Below are 26,762 nucleotides of genomic sequence, written 5' to 3'. Positions count from 1 at the left end.
TGAGGAATTAGTAGTCAGTACTGTATAAACTTCACATGAGCAGAAACCTTGTCTGGTTTGTTCCTTGTCGCAGACTCGGCACAGTGCCTGGCAGAGGGTAGATCCTCTGAAATATTGGTGGATTACTTTCTGAACACTGTTGAATGAGCAACATGTTGGGTTAAAAATGAGGACAAATACCAGGCAAATGGAAACAAAGGCTAACAGTTTCAGAACTGGTATTAGTTAGAATGGATTCCAAGGCCAGAGCATTTAAGAGTCATAGAAAGTTACTTTATAATGATGATTAGTACGGTCCTCAAGAAGGATTGTCATATTTATGCACAAAATAACATGAGAGTTCACAGAACAGGAAATGGTAGGAAATATCCACTCAGTTTTTATTGGATACCTACCATATGCCACAATACAGGAAAATCATTGTCTTATGAATATAAACACAGTAATTCTAAGTAAAATATGACAGAAGCACATTAAAAGAATAATGTAGCATAACCAAAATGGATTTTGTTTTGGGGAATATAATAGTTTAGAACTTAGGAATTCTATTAATACTATTCAACATGTTAATAATGGGAAACAGCAAAACTATGTATTAGAAAATAGTTGACCAAATGCAGGGTTTTCTGCATTTGGGTTTTTAATCTCCCTTAATAAAATTAGGACATATGTGTACTACTACAGACACGTATGTTATTCAGTGGCTTTACGTGTGTGTGTGCACGTGTATATTTCTATTTAAACACACACACACACACACACACACACACACACATATATCTCCAAGTCCAGTAACATAGTAAAACTTTAAAAGCATTCTCGCTAAAATAATGAATAAAACAAGGATGTCCACCATTGACATTGTTATTTAATATTGTGGTAGATGTTAGGTAATATACTCACACAAGGGAAATAGCATATAACTATCAAGGAAGATTCTAAAGAATAATTGTATAGGCCTGGAAAACAGAAAACATACTGTGCTAAAAATACGATGAGGAACAATTAGTACGTTTAATAAGGAGACTGGTTACAAAACATATGATAACCAGTAGCTTATATATATAAACAAAGACCTGTGAGAAAATATAATAGAAGAAAGTTCCTATTTATAGTAGCAACAAGAAACTTATAAACACCGAGAAATAAACTTAAGAAATCTGCAGGACCCACATGGGAATAAAAGATTTGAAAAATGGAAATATGACTGAATAGTGTACAAATTTCAGTTCTCTTTAGGTTAACTATAAATTTACTAAAAATAGTCAAAAGTTTTCTAACCTACCAAGTTATTCCTAAAGTTTAAATGAAAGTTAAGTATAAGAATAGAGAGGAGACTTTCTGCAAAAAGAAGTAATAAAGTTAGTAGGGGAACTGTTAAACTGCTCATCATTGGGTGATAAACAGTGTTACTGCACTGAGTTGACCTAATGTTCTCTGAAAGCAAAGGTGTTTTCATAACTTTATGGCCCGGTTATAACAAAAGAATAGATTTCCATCAGCTTTCAAACGTAAGATTATTAAAGATAATTGTGTATCTCCATAACTACTTTCTTGAATTTTGACACATTTAATGACCTAGAATGCCAGGTTAAATAAAGTTGTAAATGGCTTAATTGAGTAATTATTTCTTGCATATTGCCCTATCATTTGATTTTTAAAAAATCACTATTTTGAAGAATCCTTTAAAATTGTAATTTTTTATGCCAAGCTGTATTGGAGGCGGTAACTTGGCGCACCTGGGTGGCTCAGTCAGTTAAGCGTCCAACTTCGGCTCAGGTCATGATCTCATGGCCTGTGAGTTCAAGCCCCGCAACGGGCTCTGTGCTAACAGCTCAGAGCCTGGAACCTGCTTTGGATTCTGTGTCTCCCTCAATCTCTGCCCCTCCCCAGCTTGTACTGTGTCTCTCACTCTCACTCTCAAAAATAAATAAACATTAAAACAATTTTTAAAAAATCACTTAATCGAGTAATTATTTCTTGCATATTGCCCTATCATTTGATTTTTAAAAATCACTATTTTGAAGAATCCTTTAAAATTGTAAGTTTTTATGCCAGGCTGTATTGGAGGCAGTAACTCTGTTTACTTCCTTTAGATTTTAGACATAGGATGCTCCTGATGTAAAAGGTAGTTGTTTTCTTTTTACTTTAGTTTTAGGAATTTAGCTTTAATCCATCTACTTTCAGTTACAAAATTAGTAAGTTGCTTATCACAATAGTCTTGTGCTCACAGGCTCTTTAACTTGAGTATGATGTGCTAATTGTACTGCATTGCCCCATGTGTTCTGACAGACTGGTCAGTGTATGATTTACAGACTGCTTTCCCTAGAACTCAAGAGTTTCAGAGGTGCTTTAGGAACTTTTCAGTATTTAATTTTGATTTCATTTTACATATATACCTTAAACTACTTAAAAGCCTGTGATTTAAAAATGACAGGCACATATATTTATGCTTTACGTACAGTAGAGACAACTGATTGGTTCCCCAGGTTAATTCACTCTTTACAGAACTTAGAATATAGCTCGTCCTTTTCATGTACTTGAACTTCTTAGCAATGTGTCATATTTAGGAAGGTTGTGGTCCTAGGCTTGTTGCTTGTTTCTGGCCAAGCTTCATGAAGATTGGAAAGCCCATGACTTGTTTCTCTATACAGCAGACCCCCTTACCTATGGGGGATGCATTCCAGGACCCCAGTGGATGCCTGAAACCTCAGATAGTACCAAAGCCACTGTATATACCACGTTTATTCTTATACATACATACATACATACCTATGATAAAGGTAATTTATCAATTAGGCACAGTAAGAGATTACAACAATAACTAATGATAGAACAGTTATAGCAATATGCTGTGATAAAAGGTGAATGTGGTCTCTCACCCTTCTTGTGATGACGTGAGATAACAAAATGCCCACGTGATGAGATGAGGGGAGTGAATGATGCAGGCGTTGTGGCTGCAGGGTTAGGCTGTTACTGATCTGACCCTATGTCAGAAGGAGGACCTGATTGACTGGAGTTGACTGAAACCGGAAAGTAGTGAAATCAGTGAAAGTGAAATAAGGGAGGACTACTCTACCCTATTTACCTTCTGATATATAAAATAGAGTCAAAATAACACATTTTTCAACTACTTAGCCCAATAGGGATTATTTTGATTAATCCTATCTGTAAGATTTTAAAGTTTTGTTTTACTACACACAACTGTAAAACAATATAATAATTGCGAATACCTGAAAATGGGACGTTTTTCATCTGGTGATATTTTAGCAGAGACATGCTTGGAAGGGATGGTGACTGGCCAGTCACATTTACTAAATAAAAAATATTATTGATACAGAGGTGTTGAACATTTTCCTAGACACTATGCTAAAGATTCATTAATTGTAAAATGAAGTTCTCCCTATTTGGCTCCAGAAACATAGCAGTGTTACGCTTTAGGTATGACAGGGGTGTGAAATGCTTAGGATTCAGGGAGCATTCCAGCTCAGCTCTGGCCAGCTCTGAGACTTAGGGGAAGTCACTAAGCTTTTCCTAGCTTCGTGTTACTTGTCCAATTTCTTCATAAGATTGCTTTGGGCAGTTAGTTTAACTGAAGTTGACTTGAAAAGTGGTAAGTGTTTTATATATATATATATATATATATATATATATATATATATATATATATATATGTGTGTGTGTGTGTGTGTGTATAAGTTTGTTTTATATAGAATATATACACACACACGTATATATAAAATAAACTTTTAAGTGTTTTAAATAAAACTATTAAGCATTATAATTTCTGATATATTTAGTTGTAATTAGTTAGCATTTTTCCTTCTTCCCCATTCTATGCATGTTTTTATATATTTTCCCCACATGTTCATTCCTTAGGGAATTACACTAGAAGAGTTTGACAAATTGTCTTTCAATATGATTTTAATGAGCCCTCCCTGTCAGCCATTCACCAGGTATGTATGACAAATATTTCTCTGTTGAAGAAGAGTACTTTCGAGGGATTCATTAAATCAAATAATACCATAGTTTCAAGCATGGACACTTTGAAGACTGTCAGCTGCATTTTCATAATTTTGAAAATTGTCATAAATAGTGCCTTTTATCTACTCATTTATAATTCAGCATTAATCCAAAAGGAAATAGCAGTTACTACCAAATGAGCAAAGTAATTCAGTCAGTAGAAGATACGCAGAGACTATATGGGACCTCTTTTATACTTACCTAAGATATGATATTTTTTTCTGACCCAAAGTACCTTACATTAAACTCATGAGCATTCAAGAGTATCTTTTTAACTGATTAATAAAGTAAGTTTCCATAATAAATATTCAGTTCTTAACTAACTATAAAATTTAAAAGCTAATCAAGAATGGATTAGTAAATTTTACATTTCTCAATTCATATATACATTGAATAATTAATTGTGACTTTTTATAGCTATGTTGAAATTCATTTTTTTATTGTATTATTGGCTGTGTGTTTCAGGAAATTATATCTTAGATGAAATCTTGAGCAGTCTGTCTTCATTTAGATATTTTTAATTATTTTAAATAATAAGGATAATCCTGTGTCTTACATGGAGTTTGCCATTTAATTTAACATGCCTATGGGATAGGCATTACTGTTATCATCATTTTATTGGTGAGAAACTGTGGCATAGAAAAGTTAAGTAACTTTTTGAAGGCCGTACAATTGGAAAATGTCAGCAAGGATTTATCAATTCTTTTATATATTTCTATTTAAATGTGTAAGATAATTTTAAGTGGGATATCACATATCATAAATATTCTAATTTAAATGAGTATTTTCAGGCTTAATGTCCAGCTAAGTTTTGCTTTATTTATTTTATTATCTATTTTTTAAAAGTTTATTTATTTATTTTGAGAGAGAGAGAGTGCTAAAGGAGCGGGGGGGGGGGGGGGGCGGGGAGAGAATCCCAAGCAGGCTCTGCACCATCTGCATGGAGCCCGATGTGGGGCTCGAACTCACAAACCATGAGTTCGTGACCTGGGCCGAAATCAAGAGTTGGACGTTTAACGGACTGAGCCACTCTGGTACCCCATAAGTTTTGCTTTAATAAACAACTCTCTAGGAAATTAATTCTCCAAGGATTTATTGTGTGCCTGGAAGCCAGACATTGCTTTTGATGCCATAGTTCCCATCCTCAAGGAGCTTATAGTCTAAGGGAGATGACTGACAAAGAATTCTCTTATAAGGTGGTATAAGCTATATAAGAAGTGAATGCTGAAAGTGCCATGAGAGCACAGAGGAGAAAATGGCTTGCTGCATACCAGGAGGCAGGATTTTGACAATTTTTTTTTTGTCAGGAGACAGGAATTCTTTTAGAGGCAATATCTGAACTGTATCTGAAAGCAGTTTGGGAATTTATCAGAGAAGGCGGAGGGCAATCCGTGTAAAAATGCCTCCAAGCATATGCAGTCATAAGGCCTGTTTAACTTACAGTAAGTAGAGCTACAGAACAGAAAGCAGCCCCAGCACTGTGCAGCCTCCTACATTATTGCCCTGGGCCCCCTGTCTTCCGTACTACCGCTCCCAAATGAAACAGCCCATCTCCAGCTGCCGATGGCAGCAGTAACCGATTCGGTAACACTGCCATCGTTGGAGCGCTGAGAGGAAAGGGCCACAGTGAGAAGAACCCAAGATTTCTGAGGCCTGTACTCAAGTCCACTGTAAGTGTCCCTCTGAGCCTCACATCCATGGATGGTTCTGGCCTTGCTGGAAGGCAGGAGGAAACTGACAAGTGACATCGAGCAACTCATCTAAGGCAATGGAGCTAATAAGGACCAAAGTCTTAAACCTGTTTCTGTTTCTGCCACCTAAGCCCAATCCAAGTCTTCATTTCTGCGTGATTCTTGGTCATATTGAACCTTGCTTGTAATATCTAATTGCTAGTCCAAATACTGCCTGTTTCCATGACCTGTTCTGACCTAGTTAGTCTAACCAAGTTGCAACCCCTGCTTGTAGAATCAAGCATTCAGGTCTCTCCAATGTATATTGGACAAGATTGTCTTAGTCTTTCCTACTATGGTCTGCTTGGATGATTGGTTATCAATGCCGTTCCTCTATGGTTGCCGCCCTACCCAACCAGCTCATTCATCTGAACTATTGTTGTCTCATCTGGGACAGAGCAAAAGGTGTCATCAGCCAGCGTGTGTGTGTGTGTGTGTGTGTGTGTGTGTGTGTGTGTGTGTTTCCTAAACAGTGATTTTAACAGGTTAATTGATTTTAGTCTTTATTGGTTATTTGTTCTTTGTTTCATGTAAGTCATTTGGCATACTGTTTTATAAGAAGTGTATTTATTAGATTGGTAAGGCTTTTTTTTTTAATTAAGTGGATAAATGCATTTTGTTCCCTGTAGTAACAAACATGATCGTATTTTTTGTGAAGACCACCTAATTTTAGTTTTCTCAGTCTTTATGTTTTAAAAGTGACTTGGTATCTTTCTGTAAGTAAGATCCATGGTGAATTTTATCCGAACGTTCTTTTTCCTTTAGAATTGGCCTGCAAGGTGATGTGACTGATCCAAGGACAAATAGCCTCTTACATATTCTAGATATTCTCCCAAGGTAAAAATTTAATTTTTTTTTTTTTTTACCAGCTTACCCAAACTTTAAAATTTTGGATCTGGAAGAATGTGGCATTTGTCATTCTGTAGACATTAGCAGCTTATCCATGCAGCTTTCAGAGGCTCTGCATGTCATTTATTTCTTCTGCCACGACTGACAGAATCACACAAATGTTTGCCATTTCCACGGCTGCCACTACAGTGAGTGACAGGGAATGAGAGTCTAATAGTTAAATTCTATCGCCTCTCCTTACGGTACCAATGGAAACAAGGCTAATATTGGTGAGTCCTGTTGCCCATGGCCTGGAACATGGGGCCAACCCTAGAAGCTGCCATGCTATGTAAACGATAGCCCTTTGCAAGTTGTGCAATCCAGAGCCTCTGTGTGAACCCATGTTTTCTGATAAACTTCACTGGAAATTAACATTTCAAATGCGAGCTTCATTAGGTATGCCATTTTTATGGGGAAAATGAATAAAATATGAGTTGCCTCTATCCCCTCTAAAATTCTTTTATGAAAACAAAGAATTCAGAAAAATGACTTACCTCATATCTCCAAGGATTTTCTTTACTTGTTACTTCTTAGTAATGACATGTGCAGAATTCCATTTGTTTTTGTTTTTGTTTTTAGATTACAAAAATTACCGAAATACATTCTTTTAGAAAATGTTAAAGGTTTTGAAGTATCTTCTACAAGGTAAAAATGTGTTTGCTTTGTGTTCATCTTAAACTTGGTATATTGTGGGAGCCGTTGTGAAATAAAGATCTTAAAAATAAACGCATACATTCTGACATTTTATATATGTTATATATTTTGTTCAGTAATACAGATTTTGACTAATTAATAATGTAAAGTTTCACAAAGTTAGGTTCACCTGATTCCCATTTTGATATGTTTGAATTTTTGCAGCATGACCACGCATTTAAATGAGAATGGTATTTCTCAATTTCAGCTGCTTATATTGTTGCCTGTTTCTTTAGAAGTAGGAATGTTTTCAGTGAGACACGTCCCTGTTGACAGGCATTTTGTGTCCTCCAGTTAGGAGAAGCAAGCCCTGTGTCAGAGCCCTTTCAGATGGTAGCCCAGCGGGAGAGTATCTGTGTCCTTGAATCAGCCACTGTCTGTATGTAACGGCTCCCGCATCTGATTTGCTACAGACAGAGCTCTATCCCCATAGCAAATATATCATCAGTAGACCAGTGATTCTAGCTCGCACCAGTTGGGATAAATTATCTGGCAGCTTTGTTTATTTATAATAGAAATTATCTCTATCTTGTTTTGAGAAATGTAATTTTTCAAGTACTGCACTTAATAAAGACCTAGGATCATTCGCTTCCTAAACAATTTGGGTAGCGACACAGTTTTCACATAAAATGAAGTTTTATGTATAATTTATTGTATAAGAACCCCATTTCCAACCACAGAGTGAAAGCTTTTCTTTTTTCTTTATTTTTGTCTTTGTCTTTTCAGAGACCTGTTAATACAAACAATAGAAAATTGCGGTTTTCAGTACCAAGAATTTCTATTATCTCCAACCTCTGTAGGTACCAAAATTATAAATTTTTCTATAAATTTTCCCAAAGGGAATTTGACTCAATAAAAAGAATGGATCTGTTTTGAATATTTTATGTAAATCTTGAAATTAGTTCAGACATGGGTCTTACTTTCTGAAGAATGTAGTACAGGCACATAGATTCATTTATATACATATTTTATGGAAAATATATATTATATAGCTTGAAGCTCACAGAAAATGTAAATTTATTTCCACACAGAAAATAAAGGATACCGTGTTTTGAAATCTGTGACATTTGGTATTTCCAAATTGGGTGTACCGTAGTTTATAATGCTTCAAAATAATCCAAAATAGAAAGCAAAATGAACATATGATAATTTTCTAGGTAGTCTTTTGGGGACATATCACTAAAATGCAAACATTGTGAAATGTTGTCATTTGCAGCAACAGGGACGGAGCGAGAGGGGGTAATGCTAAGCAAAATAAGTCGGAGAAAGACAAGTATCATAGGATATCACTCCTATGTGGAATTTAAGAAACAAAACAAAAGAGCAAAGGAAAACAAAAAAGAGAGATAAACCAAGAAACAGACTTTGAGCTACAGACAACAAATTGATGGTTACCAAGAAAGGATGAGGGTTGGGGATGAGTGAAATAGGTGATGGGGATTACTGAGCACACTCACCCTGAGGAGCACCGCGTTGTGTATGCAAGTGTTGAATCACTGTGTTGTACGCCAGAAGCTAATATAACACTGTATGTTAACTAGACTTGAATTAAAATAAAACAAAATGCAAACATGACTTCTATTTCATGGATATGAAATCAAAGTAGGTGGTTAAGAGGAGATATTTGGTAGATCTTTTATATTACAAGTATCACCGTCTGTTTTTTCTTTTGCCATTGTGTTTGTTAACCTCCTGTTTATTTATTATCTTTAGCCTATTGTACAGTTATTTGTCCTGAAATTAAAAGAAAACCCATTTAAAAAGTACATGTACTATGGAAATTGGCATTATGTCTGGTCTCATTAGGTTTATTTCATATTTATTGCCTTTTAACTTTAAAATTAGTGTATCCTCCTTTTTTTAATAAAAGGAGGTAATAAATTGCCAAAAATAGCTATAGTCGAATGTTACTTTTTATGATTACTATTAATAATGAATGTAAGGATGTCTGTATAATTTCTTACCTGGGAATTACAAAATGAAAGTGACTCAGAGACCTATGGCTCATCACATGCAATCTCTGTTCATTCAAGTAAAGGTACAAAGCAACTTAAAAGGTTTGAGAATTTGCTACAAAAATATCTTCCACGAATCAATAATAGAACTTTTCTGACAGAAACTAAATGCATTCCTGTATGAGTCGTTTTTCACTTGGGTGCTCACAGTTGATTCATGTCTCTTTAATTTCCTACAGTAACTAACTGCTTGCTTTACTTGCAGCTCGGCATTCCAAATTCAAGGCTACGGTATTTCCTTATTGCAAAGCTTCAGTCAGAACCATTGCCTTTTCAAGCTCCTGGTCAGGTGGTATTTTTATTATTATTATTATTATTATTATTATTATTATTATTATGTAAGTTTATTTCAGTCTGCTAATTTATTTCAAGAATGACTTTGTAGGAGCTTACATGTGTCCTGTTGAGCCTATAATGTAGACCACCACCTAGGTCCAACTCCTAGACCTTTTTCCTCTCCCGATGCCGTTAATTGCTTTAAACGAGACAAAAAATAAAAACTTTTCTTTCATTATTAGAAGAAAATAGAAGTTAAAGGTTGAAAAAACTATTATTAGTGCTGTTATCCTCCTTTTCTCCCCTGTAATTTCCCTTCTGACCATTGACTATTTTGCATCTATCATTTTCCCCCCAAAAGAAGCCATTGATTATTTCAGATAAAACTCAATTATACTATCTTAAAACTGGCTTAACAGTATTCTAACACATTGGTTGCATTTTCTTTGAGGTCAGTGCTATATAGCCTTCATTAATTAAAATACAGTGATTACTTGGGGCGCCTGGGTGGCTCAGTCGGTTAAGCGGCCGACTTCGGCTCGGGTCATGATCTCACAGTCTGTGAGTTCAAGCCCCGCATCGGGCTCTGTGCTGACAGCTCAGAGCCTGGAGCCTGTTTCAGATTCTGTGTCTCCCTCTCTCTCTGACCCTCCCCCGTTCATGCTGTCTCTCCCTGTCTCAAAAATAAATAAACGTTAAAAAAAATTGTTTAAAATACAGTGATTACTACAAGCCAGAATAAAATGCTCTATTGCTATAGATAGGATCTCTAACGGTGCAAACAACTGTACATACTTCCGTTAAAATTGCTGTGGAAAACAGGGAGTGTCCCTGGTTCGGTGAAGCTCTTCTTAACAATCACAGGTAAGAACTCAAAAGCCACGTCCTACTAGCAGGGGGTCAATAGTGTCATTTGGATCCCTTGCAATACGATACCAGTACATCTGCCTTTCCGTGGTGGTCAGTTCCCAAAATGGTATGTAAACTATATTCACAAAGACATCATCATTAAAAATTCCGGGAACTATTTTTCTTTTACAAAATAGGACATTATGCATGGTTATATGTTTTGCAGGAACAAAGTTTTCCTATGGGACTCACAAAGAGAAATAACCTTTCAGGGGGAAACATGCTTTCCTTTTTGTAATTACTAGTTTCCCTGTAGGTCATGGGTATGTTCCAGCTTTTCTTTTTTAATGAAGGAATATGGCAAATTTTGATCCAGTGCACGTTTTCTGGAAATGTTAATGTTGCTGTCTCTCTTTTCTTTTTATTTTTTTAAATGCTGTGCCTTTTATTCTGCTGACTTAGTCATTCTGTAACTAAAGTTGCTTTCTAAACTTCTTTTTTAAATATGATACTGTATCTATATTCAACATACTTCCTATTTGTTGAATGTTTTCATTAATAAATATAGGAAACAGTAACTCCAGGAAATAAATCATCTGTAGCCTGAGGACACTACAGCTATATGATGAAAAACTTATAATAATAACTTGTATACATACAAGTAAATCCGGTTTCTGTATTTTTGTTGACAACTCTGTAAAGGCTAAAGAGATTTTTTTGCATAATGTTGTTGGGGCATTATTAATTTATCTTTTATTTTTTAATAAAGCTTTTAACAGGTCATGTATTTTTACTTAATTCCAGGTGCTGAAGGAGTTCCCCAAACTTGAATCTGAACATCCAGAAAAAAATACAATAGTTGCAGAAAATAAAATTGAAAGAAAGAAAATTGAACCAAATATTTGCTTTGATAATGGCAGACAATGTTCTGGAAAAGAAGCCATTCTTTTTAAGCTTGAAACTATAGAAGAAATTGACCGGAAACATCAGCAGGACAGTGATCTCTCTGTGCAAATGCTAAAAGATTTTCTTGAAGATGACATTGACACGAATCAGTATTTTTTACCACCAAAGTCACTGTTGCGATACGCTCTTTTGTTAGACATTGTTAAGCCCACTTGCAGAAGGTCCACATGCTTTACCAAAGGGTAGGTTTTAAAGAGACTTTTAAAATGGCATATTCAAAATAGACAGGTTTTTATTGTTATTGTTTCTATTAGTTCTTCTCAAAATAAGGACCATTTTAGAAAATGTTTCTATTGGAATGATTTTTTTTTTTTTTTTTTTTTTTTTTTGCTCTTAATTGCCTGCTTTCGTGTTCCAATAGAATGCACGAGTAAAAATTCCTTCTGGCAGAACATTATGTGCACAGCCCACAAAAGTGCTCATAAAACACAATGGCATTTGTTTGGTGACCTTCATAAGAGCTTAATTACCCATGGTGGAAACATGGTTTCTATTGATACTGAATTGCTACTTTTTAGTACCTTTCTTTTTATGGCACATCAGACCTCAAAATTTATGTCCACTATCATGATCAAATGTATAAGAAGACATTAAATTTTAATATCAAGAAATAAAGTTAAATCATCTAATGCACATTAGAGCATATTTAAATTTCATTCAGTTTTTAAAATAAGTAATATATTTTTATGGTTCCAAATTCAAAAGGTACAAAGATTGTGAAATTCCTTTCTCTATCTCTTGCTTATCCAGTTTTCCTGCCTACATGCAGGAAATTAGTGATTTCAATTTGCTGTCTAATCTTCCCAAGGTATTATGTATGAGGGTGTATTTAAATATACTTGTATATTTTTACCACCTTATTAAGTAAATGGTAACATACTATATCTATTATTATGTACTTTTTTCATTATGCGATATAAATTGGATATTATTACACATGAGTACATAAAGAACTTTCTATTCTCATGGTATATATATCACAGTGTCTTTTATTGGTTACCTTTGGGTTATTTTTTGAATGTTAAAATATTTTTCATCAATGTTTTAAAACCTACAAAGAAGGGGAAAATTAGGCCTTTCCAGAAAATTTTGTAAAAGACCCCTATCTCTAAACTTGAGGCCTTCTCTTTTCACCCACTAGCTAGCTAGCTTTCATGCACACTCTGCTCCTGATAAAACCATACCAGATTTATTCTGATTTTTATCGTGCTCTGCCCTTGGACTTCCAGGGGCACAGGTTTATTACTTTCCATTGCCTTCAAAGACTGTACTCAGCTGTTGTCTGTTTCCAAGTCCGATAAGACAAGACTTATCAATTTGGTAATAAAAAACAACCTTGAAATTCGTTTGTAATTATAAAGATGGTATAAAGGAAGCCTTAATATAAATGTATTTTTTTAGTGTAAATAGTATAAACATTTTTCTTTCTATCTATCTACACACACACATACATGATATGTGAGAACACAGATTTGCAAAAATATTCTTCCTGGTGTAACTTTCTCTCACTTTATCTATTAGGGAAAAAAGTAATGATAATATTTTAAGCAGCTAGCTTGGCAGTGACTTTGGGGAAAGAAATATTACTAATATCTTGCATTTCTGTAGGGTTTTGTACTTTTAATACAGTTTCTTATACAGTGGTCTCTTTGTTGTATGAAAAAGAGTGCAAACCTGCGTTAACAGTGAGAGGGAGACGCACATTCAGTGGGCCTGTGTTTGTCGTGGTCTTGGAGAGTGTGGTTTCCAGCTCATGAGGAGCAGTGATGGTTCAGGCGTTAGGAGAAATAGTGACAATTTGTTTTCACCTACATAATATTTGGTTTAACGTGCCAGGAGTGTTGATACTGAATAGCCTTTGGATATAAAGTCCTAACAAATTCATGCTTTCTATGATGAACAGTAAGAAATTGACAGGTAATACAAAGAAATGGTAATAATGCATGACTCAACTTTGTTTTTGCACAAGTCAAAAAACTATGCCAAATTTAGTGTCTGAGAAATTTAAATAGAATTATCTTGTGTCTCATCTGGCAACTTTTCACTTACAAAGTATGTTGATGTGTTTCAGACAATTTCAGAAGGATGTAACTATTTAGATTGATTAATTCATTCAAGAAATATTTAAGAAATTTCACATTAACAAATACATCAGATGCTACATAACATACATATTAATCTTTCAGTTATGGAAGCTACATAGAAGGGACAGGATCTGTGTTGCAGACCTCAGAGGACGTGCAGGTATCGTATATGCTTTAGAGCTAAAATACTTGAAAACTATGTTTAAGACTTAAGATCTGAGAATATTAAAGCAATTTTACATGTCTAATTCAGAATTAATATACATGTTATTTATTCATATTTTCATATAATATAGTGTATATAATAATTCTTTACTATAGGATAAATCTTTTTTGTTTCTCGTTGCTAGATGAGTTTATGTACAAAGAATATTTTGTTTCACTTTCTCTGTTATTATTCTTACCTTTGGTATTCTTTTTATTCCATAAGGAGTAAATTGAAATGCAGCATACAGTAGTTAATGTTCTCTAAAATTATGCACAAATATCTTAATATTGGAGGCTTTCGTTGGATCACACATTATAAAACTGCCTTTTAGGGACAGAAATCTACATCTCAGCAAGACTCTTCGTTAATACTTCACTTGTAAACTCTTCATGGCATCATGGTTGAAAACAAGCTTGAGGGGCTCCTGGGTGGCTCTGTCGGTTAAGCATCTGCCCCTTGATTTCAGCTCAGGTCATGACCTCGTGGTTTGTGAGATCGAGCCCCATGTTGGCATCTGTGCTGACAGTGTGGATTCTCTCCCTTTCTCTGTCTGCCCCTCCTCTGCTCATTCACTCTCTCTCTCTTGCTCCCTCAAAATAAATAAATAAACTTAAAAAAAAGATAGTTTAAAAACAAACAAGCTTGATATACTTACTGCAAAAATACCTTATATTTTTGCATAATTTTGGACTGAAATCACATTATCTTCTTTTATCCTGATTTGAACTTCCCATTAGTACAATTTACCCATGGTAAAAATCCTATCAGAGGCAAATGAATGAATCTGAGAAGTTAAATTTACCAAGTATATTTTATCATTTTAAGAAAATATCTTAATTTGATGAAATTGATCATAAACATTGAACATTTTAATGATCCACTTATTAGCATTGTGAACCTGATTTCCTTGGTTGATCAGGTTTCTTCTTATCTTTCACTGTATTTCTTCACGTCTTATTGCCATTGTTTATTTCTTATGGTTTCATTTTTGAGGGCTCAAAAATGACAGGTAAACTGAGTGTTTCCTGATTTGTTCAACATTAAGCTTTTCAGTTTTAAACATTACGATTTCAAAGTTTACATTGCCATTGATGAAGCATTTATAGAGTTTATTGCAGGGGATGTTTTGCCCTGTGCGTTTTGCTCCCGTGTATTGTAGCACATACAATACATACATGTATGTTCATCCTTTTTAAACTGAATCACAAGAGATGATCTTATCTTAACAAATCTGCTTGCACTCTACTTTATCAGTTATCCTGGCTGTTTTCTTACAGATTGAGAATGTCTACAAATCCCTCACCAATTTGTCACAAGAAGAAAAGATAACAAAATTATCAATGCTTAAACTTCGGTATTTCACTCCTAAAGAAATAGCAAATCTCCTTGGATTTCCTCCAGACTTCGGTATGTGAGATACACAGACCCCAGCTTTCGTTTAAGGTCCCAGAATTCATCAAGGACTCTTGTGTGTATTTGATGAATAGACCCTTGCCCAGACAGATGGACGTAAGAAACCTTCTTCCTTTCCTGATGGGGCCATTTTTGACATTTTCCTTCCCTCCTCTTTCTGCTTCTGTTCATAACCTGCCTCAGACCCTTCCTTTCAGGCTCCATTCTCTCTCCCTTTACTCCAGTCATGGTCCCAAGTGGTTTTCAGGGGAGAAAGGCCAAATTTGCAATTCCTCACCTCTCCCCACCGATGGTTGTTAATAGCATGTCCTTCTCCAACTTACTTTCTTGATACCAGAGGTCCTGTTCTAATAACCCCACATAGATCTTGTGAAATAATGTGTAGGTTTGTCCTTTTTGTGAAGAAATTAAAAGGTGGCTGAGGAATTTGTTTTCTTGGTGGTAAGTGTATTTGTATTTCTTCTCAGAGATACATTCTTATCGGTTATGTACCTTTTGTCCTCCCTATAAGGAGAGAAACAAGAAGGTGGAGAGGTGGTCTAGGAAGGAGTCTTCCTCATGGAAAGAAAGGGTGGGTCAGGAGCACAGCTGCCAGAAGCGACCAAAGATTACGGAGTCTAAACTAAAGCAGGGAATCTCAAGAACAAAAATGCAGATACAGAGTGAGAAAGACAAAGTCCTAGCTCCTTCGTAGTCCAGGAAATCCAGGGATGGATGCTGTTAAGAGATTGGACACATTGTCTTTGCTTTGGCTTTGCAGAGTCCCTGCCCCATCCCTGATCCCACTTTCTTGGTGCCTGTGCTCTCGGCCATACTGACACCATCAGTGTCTTAGGCTGGGGTGGCTGTGTTCCCAGTACCTGGCTTGCGCCGACCAGAGAGAGACAGACCTCCCTAACATGTTCCAGGACTACACGAGGACACAGTGTGTTTTTGATAACTCTGGGAGTTTGAAAGCAGAAAAGTGGAACTTGTCTAAATCCAGTATTGTTGTAATATTAATACAGTACTATTTTTGAAGCAGATGACGGGTTAAATAGGTCATGTTTTAAATTCTAAATGGTGGATTTACAGATGAGGTTTTGGAGCACATCCTTCTGTACGTTGGGAAGAAACTGACTATATAATTTGACTGTCCTCTTGGTAATTGGTTCTTGAAGGGTAGTCACGGCAACCAGGTTTATTTTGTAACTCTCTGCCTTTTTCTTGGTGATCTCATTCAGTCACAAATATCCTGGGGAGTGTTATTTAAGGAAAACACAAACTTTCCTTGTCTTAGTCTACGTCACACAGTAAAGTGAGAACATCATAAAACAAATAAAGAGCTGAGAATTGGACTCAAGAAATTAATTCCCAGTCTGCTCATTTGCTTACTATTTTTTTTCTTTTTTAGGATAAACAATCAAAGGTACTTTCCATAGTACTAAAGAGAGAAAAGAACTTGAGTGTCTAATAACAAATTCCTACGTTTTGAGTGCTCGTTTCTTTCAGTAGTAGCAGTCACTGTGGTAACACTGAAAGGCAGCAGGGACCCCAGAGTCAGACTGGCCAAGTTTGAGTCCTAGCTGCACCTCAACCCCTCTCTGCTTTAGTTTACACATGTGTGGAGTGGGGGTCATCACAGCGCCAGGGTCAGAGGGTCCTAGTGACAGTTAAATGAGGTAACGTGTAAAATGCTTACACGCTTTCTGACATACAACGTCAAATTCAAATGTCAGCTTTTATTTGTAAAACAATGGACATTTATTTGCTTTCATAGCCTTTACTTCATAAATACTTCTCATTTGAAAATTTCACATATGTAAGTTAGAATTTTTCAAAGCTCTCTGCAAATGCGCATACACAACAGTCTTTAAATTACTTCACCTTCTTTTAAAATATGTGATATATTTGTATGATCAGGATTGACCTGACGTCACCCCTGAGCAGCACTGTGACAGAAATGTCCTTCCCGTGTGCTTCCAACATTTTCGAGTCTGAATCTGAAATGGGCGTTGTTTGAGCTGCACTGTTAACGAGGGTTTTGCATCGACCCTTTCGTACATCGTGTGCTGGTTTTCTTTGTCACTAGTGGTATGCACTCGTGAGATAGTGAGCTTGGGAAGCGGACACTAACCTACACTTACAGAATGGAAGCTGCTATCTTGACCTTGTTAATGCTATGTTTCTGTGTTTTTGAGCATCATTCTTCTTTTTGGTGTACCTAAGTTTCTAAAAAGTCACCTTTTAATTTAAAAAAAGCTGTATCTGTATATAAAATACACAAGCACCCTTACATATATGTCATTTTTACAAATCTCGCTTGTTTGCTTTCAAACATTTCTTGCCCTGTGATATAATCTTAATATTACACGAGGTCATCCCTGGGATATTCTAAAAGTCTGTTGCATCTTTGGCTCATTTGAATGAAATAATTTTTTAGATGACTAATGCGCTTGCCTAAGACATATTATCTTTATAATGGCAATTTTATGATCTTGCTCAATTGCATATGTAATTTTTTTATGTGACCACTTATTTTATTGCAGTAAGTATAATGTAAAGTGTCGATGAAGCAATTTTATCACAGTCAACTCTACCTTCTGGTCCTCACAAAATATGTATTTTGCTTTTCTTAATACTTTTTAATTATTTCCTTCATCTTATTATCTAAATTGCCTTTCCTTTATTTAATTGCTGTGCCAGAGGATACTGAATATGAAAATTGTAACTAACCTTATAGGGTATACTTCACGGACAGTCTTTTATGTTGATACTTGCAAGGTTCTGTTCTAGCAAATGTTGTATGTATGGGCCATTTGTTTTGAAAAAGAATGTAGCAAAATAGAAGTCCAATGTGAGAAAGCCCATTTGTGGAAGCAGAATATAAAAAACAACTGTGAGGGACTTGTATCCAGAATATATAAAGAACTCTTATAACTCAACAATAAAAAGAAATAATCCAATTAAAAAATGGGCAAAGGATTTGAATATTTTCCAAAGAAGATAGACAGATGGCCAATAAGCACATGAAAAGATGTTCAGCATCATTAGTTATTAAGGAAATGTAAATCAAAACCACAATAAGATACCACTTCACAAAAAGACAAACAATAACAGTGTTGGTAAAGATGTGGTGAAATCAGATCCCTTGTACACTGCTGGTGGGAATATAAAATGGTACAGCTGCTCTGAAGAACAGTGTGCAAGTCCTCAAATGTTAGACATAGAGTTACTGTACGAGTCAGCATTTTCACCCCTAGGTATATATCCAAGAGAACTGAAAACACATGTCTCCACAAAAATGTATACAAGAGAATAATTCATACTCAAAAAGTAGAAACAACCCAATATCTATCAATGGATAAGTGGATAAATAAAATGTGGCATATCCGTGCGATAGAATATTATTTAGTTAAAAAGAGGATGGAGTATCGCTACATCATGTTGTGATGAATGAATGAACCTTGAAAATATGCTAAGTGAAAGAAGCCAGAAACAAAAGACAACATATTGTATGGTTCCATTTATATGGAATGTCCAGAATAGGCAAATCCATAGATACAGAAAGTAGATTAGTGCTTCAGGGGCAGGGAGGGGAGCTGGGGAGTGATTGCTAATGGATACCAGCTTTCCTTTTTTTAAAAAAATTGAAGTATAATCGAGATGTAACATTATAATACCTTTGGGTATACAATGGGATGATTTGATATTTGTATACATTGAGAAATGATCACCACAAAAAGTGTGGTTGACATCCATTGCCATATATCAGACATAGTTAAAAACATTTTTTGTTTGTGATGAGGACTTTTAAGACCTATTAGTAACTTTCAAATACACAATATAGTATTAGTAACTGTAGTCTCCACCATGCTGTAAATGACATTCCCATGACTTGTTTATTTTATAGCTGGAAGTTTATACCTTTTGACCTCTTTCACCCATTTAGCCACTCCCCCCAACCACCAGTCTATTCTCTGTATCTGTGAGTGATATTTTTTTTCTTTGCTTGCTTTGTTTCTTAGATTCCACATTATAAGTGAGATCATAGAGTGTTTGTCCTTTTCTCTCTGACTTACTTCACTTGGTATAATGTCCTCAAGGTCCACCTGTATTGTTGCAAATGGTGATATTTCATTCCTTTTTTATGGCTGAATAATAATTCGTGTGTGTGTGTGTGTGTGTGTGTGTGTGTGTGTGTGTGTGTGTAGGTTCTTTCCATATCTTGGCTATTGTGAATAATGTTGCAGTGAACATGGGGGTGCATATATCTTTTCGAATTAGTGTTTTCATTTTTATCCCATAAATACCCAGAAGTAGAGTCGCTGGATCATATGGTAGTTCTATTTTTAATTCATTGGGGAACCTCCATGCTGTTTTCCATAGCGGCTGCACTAATTAATATACATGCCCTCAATATATTTTGGATATTAACCCCTTATCAGATATATGATTTGCAAGTGTTTTCTCCCATTCTGTAGGTTGCCTTTTCATTTTGTTGATGATTTTCTTTGATGTGTAAAAGGTTTTTAGTTTGATATAGTCCCACGTGTATAGTTTTGCTTTTTTGACTTTGCTTTTGGAGTTAGATTCAAAAAAATTGTCGCCAAGACTGATGTCAAGGAGCTTACTGCCTGTTTTCTTTTAGGGGTTCTATGGTGTCAGTTCTTACATTCTAGTCTTCAGTCCATTTTGAGTTAATTTTTGTATATCAGAACATGATGCTTCCAGCTTTGTTCTTCTTTTACAAGATTGCTTTGGCTGTTTGGGATCTTTTGTGGTTTCATATGAATTCTAGGATTGTGTATTCTGTTTTTGTCAAAAATGCCCTTGGAATTTTGATAGGTATTGCATTGACTGTGTAGATTGCTTTGGATACTGGGCATTTTAATAATAATTCTTCCAATCCATGAGCACAAGATATCTTTCCATTTATTTGTGTCTCATTTCTTTCTTTGGTGTCTTGCAGTTTTTAGCATACAGATCTTTTACCTTCTTGATCAAATTTATTCGTAGGTATTTTGTTCTTTTTTATGGGATTGTAAATGGGATTGTGTTCTTAATTTCTCTTTCTGATAGCTTATTGTTAGTGTGTAGAAACACAACAGATCTTTGTATATTAACTTTGTATCCTGAAGCTTCACTGAATTCATGTATTCGTGCTAACAGCTTTTTCGAGTCTTTGGGGGGTTTGTGTATAATATGTCATCGGCAAATTGTGACAGTTTTACTTTTTCTTTTGCAATTTGGATGCCTGTTACTTCTTTTTCTTTCCCTAATTGCTCTGGGTAAGACTTCCAATACTTTGTTGAATAAAAGTGGCAAAAGTGGGCATCCTTGTCTTATTCCTGATCTTAGAGGAAAATGTTTAGCTTTTTACTTTTGAGTATATTATTAGCTGTGGGCCACATTCTTTGTGAGGCACTAAACATATTCTGGAATTAAATAGTGGAGATGTATGCAAAATTCTGTGACTGTCCTAAAAACCATTGACTTGTATATTTTAAAAGGGTGAATTTTATCTCCATAAAGCTGTTTTTAACTAAAGGAAAACAACTGTGAAATAATGGTAGCCACAGTTTTTCCTAAAGTGTGTTAATATACAGATTTCTGTGAGTTTTGTGGAGGGTATGTGTGTAATTATGTGTGCACTGAGCATAATATATGTTATGTGATATGATAATATCACGTGGTGTAGGCATTATAATTTTAGATAATATTTTTGGCTTCAGATTCTAATTTCTTTATTGAACTTCGTGGAGACCTTAGGGACTTATTTATGTGAATGACCACTGTGCTCCTACTCAAGGATGCATCCTTTTGTCTCTGGAAGTTAGTATTATAAATGATTGTCTTGTAAATTATTATCTCTCTTTTCTAGGATTTCCTGAGAAGATAACAGTGAAACAGCGTTATCGTCTACTTGGAAATAGTCTCAATGTGCATGTAGTAGCTAAACTAATCAAAATCCTATATGAATAATTTAAAAATAACTCTGAAAGATGGTCACATTATTTATTCATATCCAGGTAGTAATTCTGAAATTCTATTTTGAATTGATTTTGATGAAATTTTACTAAACTCTCTTTATCTCTCTTTAAAAAGAAATTTGGATTTATCATAAAAATGCTGACTTTTAAAAAATTTATATTACTGTATTTTGTAAAGCAAAAATTGCTATTATGCTTTACAAGAATATATTTTCATGTGAAATTGCTAAACATACATGTAAAATATTCTCTTTATAACATTATGGTATATAGAAATTTAGGAACATTGGAGTTTGAATATCTACATGAATATTTTACAAAGTGTCATGATAGACATAGTATAGTGAACCTGAGAAATTATGTTTTTGTATGTTGCTTAAACAAATTGCTTTATGAATCCTATCATTTTATTTTTATTTTATTTTATTTTATTGTCAGATTGATTATTCCTGATTTTAAAATGATGCTTCTAATTCTGGCCTGTTTCAAATATTGAATGTTTTACTGAATTCCATCCTTTAAACATTTCTTAATTATATCTAAACAAATGCATATAATGTTTTAGACCAAATTATGAGTGTTATACAGCCGTCTGAAGAAAGTGTCAGAAAAAATAATCCTAAATTCTTGATTATGTCCCCATCAGGAAGCTACAGAAAATGTAGGTAAACATTATCCAATTATCTTTAATTCTACCTCCATGTAAAATGCGAAACTTCATTGTCCGTTCTTTATTTATAAATATTTTCTTTTACTTTGCTGTCATCAGAACTTGCTTTTGTCTTCCTTCTTAGCTTGTTGTTGTAAGTTGAATTTGCATCACATTCTAGGGAATGTAGTGTGGCATTCAGATTTTAGGGAGGAAATTCTGCTCTCCGACCCCATTTTATATGACTGTTCTGTGAATTAGCTTTTTAAACTTTCTCTTTCTCTCTCAGACTTCTTGGAATTACGGTTTCTTATCAGACTGTTTGTATTATAAACCCTGTGGTTTTATTTCAGTGATAAAAGCAAGTGACAAAAAGAAGAGAAATGAAAAGAAATAAGACCAGAAATTGTATCACAAAATAAAAAATATTTTTATTCTTTTTTTAAAAAATGTTCATTTATTTTTGAGAGAGAGAGTGCACATAAGCAGGAAAGGGACAGAGAAAGAGGGGGACAGAGGATCTGAAGCAGGCTCTGTGCTGACAGCAGACAGAATATTTTTATTCTTAAAAGACAATCATTTAGACGTGGAGAAATCAGAACCCTGTGCATTGCTGGTAGAAATGTAAAATGGTGAGCCACTGTAGAAAATAGATGATGATTCCTTCAAAAAATTAAACCTAGAATTAACCTTATGATCTAACAATTTCACTTCTAAGTATATGCCCAAAAGGATTGAAAGTAAGGACTCGAACAGATATTTGTATACTAATGTTCATAGCACCATTATTCACAATAACCAAAAAGAGGAAAGAGCCAACATACTTGGGTGAAGACTGGATAAACCAAATATAGTGTATACATACAGTGGAATATTATTCAGCCATGAAAACAAAGAAATTCTGATACATGCAACAACACGGATGACCCTTGAGGACATTATGGTCAGTGAAAGAAGCCAGACACAAAGGGACAAGTTTTCTATAATTCCAGTTACATGGGGTATGTAAAAGAATCAAGTTCATAGAGATAGAAAGTAAACTAAGAGTTACCAAGGTTCGGGGTACCTGGGGAATAAGAGTTAGCATTGAATGGGTACAGAGTTCTGTTTGGGGTGGTAAAAAAGTTCTGGAGATGCTTAATGGTGGTGGTTGCACACCAATGGAAATGTACTTAATGCCACCGAACTGTATCCTTAAAAATCCTTAAAATGGCAAATTTTATGTTATGTACATCTTATCACATTTAAATAAAAAAAGTCATTCCTCACCACCATTTCTTCAGAAAAACTCATAGATAAATATGGATATAGGCCAATGTGTATATGTATCAGTGTTCACGTCTACATTATGTACATGTGTTTAAAGACAAACCTTATTACAAATCTCATAATGAGGGGGGTGGAGGGGATACATTTATAGTTTAAAATCAGAATTGAGAATCAAGAAGTTCCCAAATAAGCCAAGATAACGTCATAAGGATCTAATTTGAAGCCCATATAGACAAAGTAGTTAAAGTGTGTTTTCCTCAGGTTGTTATGTTATTGAAAAGAAGGCTAACTTTTCATAATTTGGCCTTCAGCTTGGAACTACAAGTCTTTTAGGTCACAAGTTGTATGTAGACTGATTTACAGATAGCTTTGGACTTTGAAATTGAGTGAGGGTCATATGGTCTCAGCAGTTTTCTTACAGCCTGTGAACTCATGTAATTTTTCAAGACAGCCTTTCAACGTTCCTGGACCAGAACTCTCTCCCTCTCAGCTTCCAGTGTCAAAGTGCACCGCAGACAACTCTCCTGTCAACTTCTTAACATTTGTTTTTCTTGGATCCACTTCCCGTCCAATCCTCTTTCTCCATTCAGCAGACTCACCCAGATATCTAGATATGTCCCTTCGCACATTTTATTGAAAAGCAGTAAGAATCGTACACAAGTTCCTCAACTTCAGTTTATACTAGTCAAGCTGTCAGCACCATTTTTTCCTTTCCTGTCCTCTCCTGTCATTCCTTTACTTTGCTACTGAAAATTTAAACCTTCAGTTTTAAAAACAAAAACAAAAACATTGTCCTAACCTCTATGTGTCTGTTTCTCTCTTTAGGACTTCTAAGAACATTTTACACTAAGATGGTCATGCTCTTCAAAATCATTTGCAACCATGACCCAAACAATTTCACTATTTTTGTCTTGATTTGTGAGTTTATTCCTTTTTAAATGTATTTGTTCAGTAAATATGAACCTGTGCAGAGAATTTTTTTGCTTTCTGATTCCCAAACTACTAAAATAAATTTGTTGTAGTCACCAGAGGTTCTGAGTCTTATTTTCAACTACATCCAGCACTGAGAGCTCTCTCTCAAGTATGCTGTACCTGATTCCTAAAGCTTTCTCAAACTTATTTTTCCTACTAATATGAACCTAGATAGAAATTTTCACAAAGGAGAAGATAGGAAGGTAATTTTCCCAAAGAGCTCTTCTGCATAGCTCTGGGATGTTCTCATTTCTTTGCTCGTACATAGCATGGTTCCATTGTTTACTTCAAGGATTTGCTCTGTATTTTATTTTGTTTGCACCTTTATGCCTATTCATATCAGGGCAGATTTAAATTATAAGCGTGCAAGTAGGGAACATGTTTATTTAGCCAAGTTGGCTCTATAATCAGATGAGATCACCTGAAGAGTCTAAAGAGAGAGAGGGGAGAGCAGAGGTCTGGAGTTGAATTCTTATCCATTACTGAAGATTCAGTCCTCAGGCCTCCCTACCCTTTACCATCCAAGCCATTTTTTCTAAGGTCTCACCCTTTCCTACAACTTCTGGGTTTTTTTGCCCATGATACCCAGGTAACTCCAGATCTGATATTGTTCCTCAGCCCTGGAATTTTTGTGCTGGGATATTTTTAACTTGAGTATCTTTCTGTCACATCAAACTTAGCATATTTGAAAACAGTGAATCGTCCTCCATTTAAAAATCAGTTCCACTCATGATTAATTTCAATATTCCTCATCATGACACCATACTGCTTCTCTCCCAGTCTCCCAAATTCAAATCTCATCACCCAAGGTCATCATCACCTTTTCTCTCACTCTATTTCCATTTATCAGCTTCGGTTAATAAAGTAGTCTTCCTAAGAAGGCCTTCCCTGCACAATGATTCACTTTAGGAAAACAGAAGAAGTCACTTTGAAACTTAAAGACATACATGCCCATTTGCAACCAGATTTGTATGCTTGAGTCAACACTTGGACATTGAGCAAATTTCAGCCTTCTGAATTTGATCTAGCATGAATATCACTTTTAGTAAGATAGTTGTTATTTTACTCAGTTCCTTACACAAGTACAATTAAATGTCACACACACAAATGATTGAAAATACCTGATGGAATGTGAGAGTCCTTAGATAGTAGGTATAAGTTGACTTTTCTGTTCAAAAAGCTCATGCTACAGATGATTAGACAATGAGCTGGATAGTTGCGGTGATTCGAATTTGTTTTAAGTGAAAAATATCCCATGTTTTGGAGAATGTAGACTTCCAGGAGGGCAGGGGTTTTTGATTTTTCTTTTCCACTGCTACCTTTCCAGGGACTAAAATGGTACCTGGCACACAGCGAGCACTAAAATATTTGTTAAATGAGTGACTATGGCCACCATACTGGACTGATATAGAAGCTGTCTAAAGGCCGTCACACTGTGGAATTTAAACAGAGTCACTCTCCTGAGAACTATTTCTGTTACTGCCACTTCCTCCATACTTAGGGGAATAGCCAAATTTACTCAACTTTGGAACACATGATTTAAAAAACAATTCTAGGATAGGGCTTGATCTTTTGGCTTTTGAGGAAGATGTGCAGATAGAAATTTAAACAAATATGTATTGTATTCTGACTTCTTGTCTGGACAAGAGGGCAGGCTCATTTCTCTTTGCTCCTTCCTAAGTACAGTGATCAATTCTGGGTATGTTTATAAAATAATGCAAGAGGCATCAGAAAGAGAACTCTTAAAGGAGGGAAGAGAAAACAAACCAGCTAGGTAATCCCAAGACTGGCAAGGGAACATGGTTGCAGGATGTCTTACAGTCTCCCATCCAACAGAAGGAGGTGATCCAAGTTGGGTGCTTCCTGACTCCGAACCTCATGTGGGAACCCGGCATGGCTCATTCCTATCCCAGATGGAACTGGGGTCCTGCTGCCAACACCAGGTGAGTCTGATATCACCAGCAAGTGCAATATATAGGGATCCCCACTGACAAGTGTCCAGGGGAAGCACTCTACTTTTCTGGAATGCCTGAGATTCATTTCACTTACTGAGACACTGGACAGCCAGAGGACACTGGCAAAGGGATCCCACCCCAAAAGGCCTGATCCAGGAATCCTTTTCATCACCATGGACAGGAGGTTCCTTACCTTAACCTATAGGTGCCAGTGAGTTGACCTGGTGAGAACTTCTTCCCCCTAATGTAGGACTGTCGAGGACCACATAGAGCCCCAGTGGTACAGATAAACCAAGCAGACCAAAACGCTCTGAAAGTTAAACTGCCATTGGAACCATAAACCAAAAAGTAGGCCAAGATCTGCATGCTAAACATAAACAGAGTAGCTGCTTGCTAAAATAAAAGATGGAAATAAGACCCAGAGTCTCCTAACATAATAGACAAAATATACAGGACGCAATCCAAAATTATTTGTCGTATCAAGAACAAATAAAATCACAAGTTGAATGTAAACTTATGACACCACCAAAATGAATCAGATGTTGGAATTATCTGACAAGGATTTTAAAGCAGCCATCATAAAAATGCCTCTACAAATAATTACAAATTCTCGTGGAACAAAAAATAGAAAGGCTTCAGTGAAGAAATAGGTAGCAAAAATTTTTTAAAAGTTAATAAAAGAATCACAATGATGTGTGCGTTATATCCCAATTTTTAGAAAAAGAAATAATGGTGATTATATAACTGAAAAATACAATAACCAAAATAAACGTAATGAATGGTACAGTAGAAATGACAGA

The 26,762-nt window shown here is 35.4% G+C and overlaps 1 protein-coding gene across 17 annotated transcripts in view; it reads left to right on the top strand.

Annotated features, from left to right (window-relative positions):
* The window catches only part of TRDMT1 (tRNA aspartic acid methyltransferase 1), a 90,941-nt gene that overhangs the window by 53,790 nt on the left and 10,389 nt on the right, over positions 1-26,762 (top strand). For 9 of the 17 annotated variants that reach the window (XM_042991155.1, XM_042991156.1, XM_042991159.1 and 6 more), the window contains 8 exons: positions 6,519-6,590; positions 7,221-7,286; positions 8,061-8,130; positions 9,555-9,638; positions 11,279-11,622; positions 13,627-13,684; positions 15,010-15,139; positions 21,009-22,202. In XM_042991155.1, coding sequence (XP_042847089.1) covers positions 6,519-6,590; positions 7,221-7,286; positions 8,061-8,130; positions 9,555-9,638; positions 11,279-11,622; positions 13,627-13,684; positions 15,010-15,139; positions 21,009-21,109 — 925 coding nt within the window. In that variant the 3' untranslated portion in view covers positions 21,110-22,202. Of the gene's footprint in view, positions 1-3,879; positions 3,957-6,518; positions 6,591-7,220; positions 7,287-8,060; positions 8,131-9,554; positions 9,639-11,278; positions 11,623-13,626; positions 13,685-15,009; positions 15,140-15,656; positions 18,077-21,008; positions 22,203-23,860; positions 25,365-26,762 lie in introns of those variants that run through there. The other 8 variants (XM_042991152.1, XM_042991165.1, XM_042991166.1 and 5 more) reach the window with 6 other exon arrangements.

Source organism: Panthera tigris, chromosome B4 (assembly GCF_018350195.1).
Source record: "Panthera tigris isolate Pti1 chromosome B4, P.tigris_Pti1_mat1.1, whole genome shotgun sequence".
Classification (NCBI taxonomy): Eukaryota; Metazoa; Chordata; class Mammalia; order Carnivora; family Felidae; genus Panthera; species Panthera tigris.
Note: the sequence above shows the minus strand (reverse complement) of the source record. Positions and strands in the feature narration are given on the sequence as shown.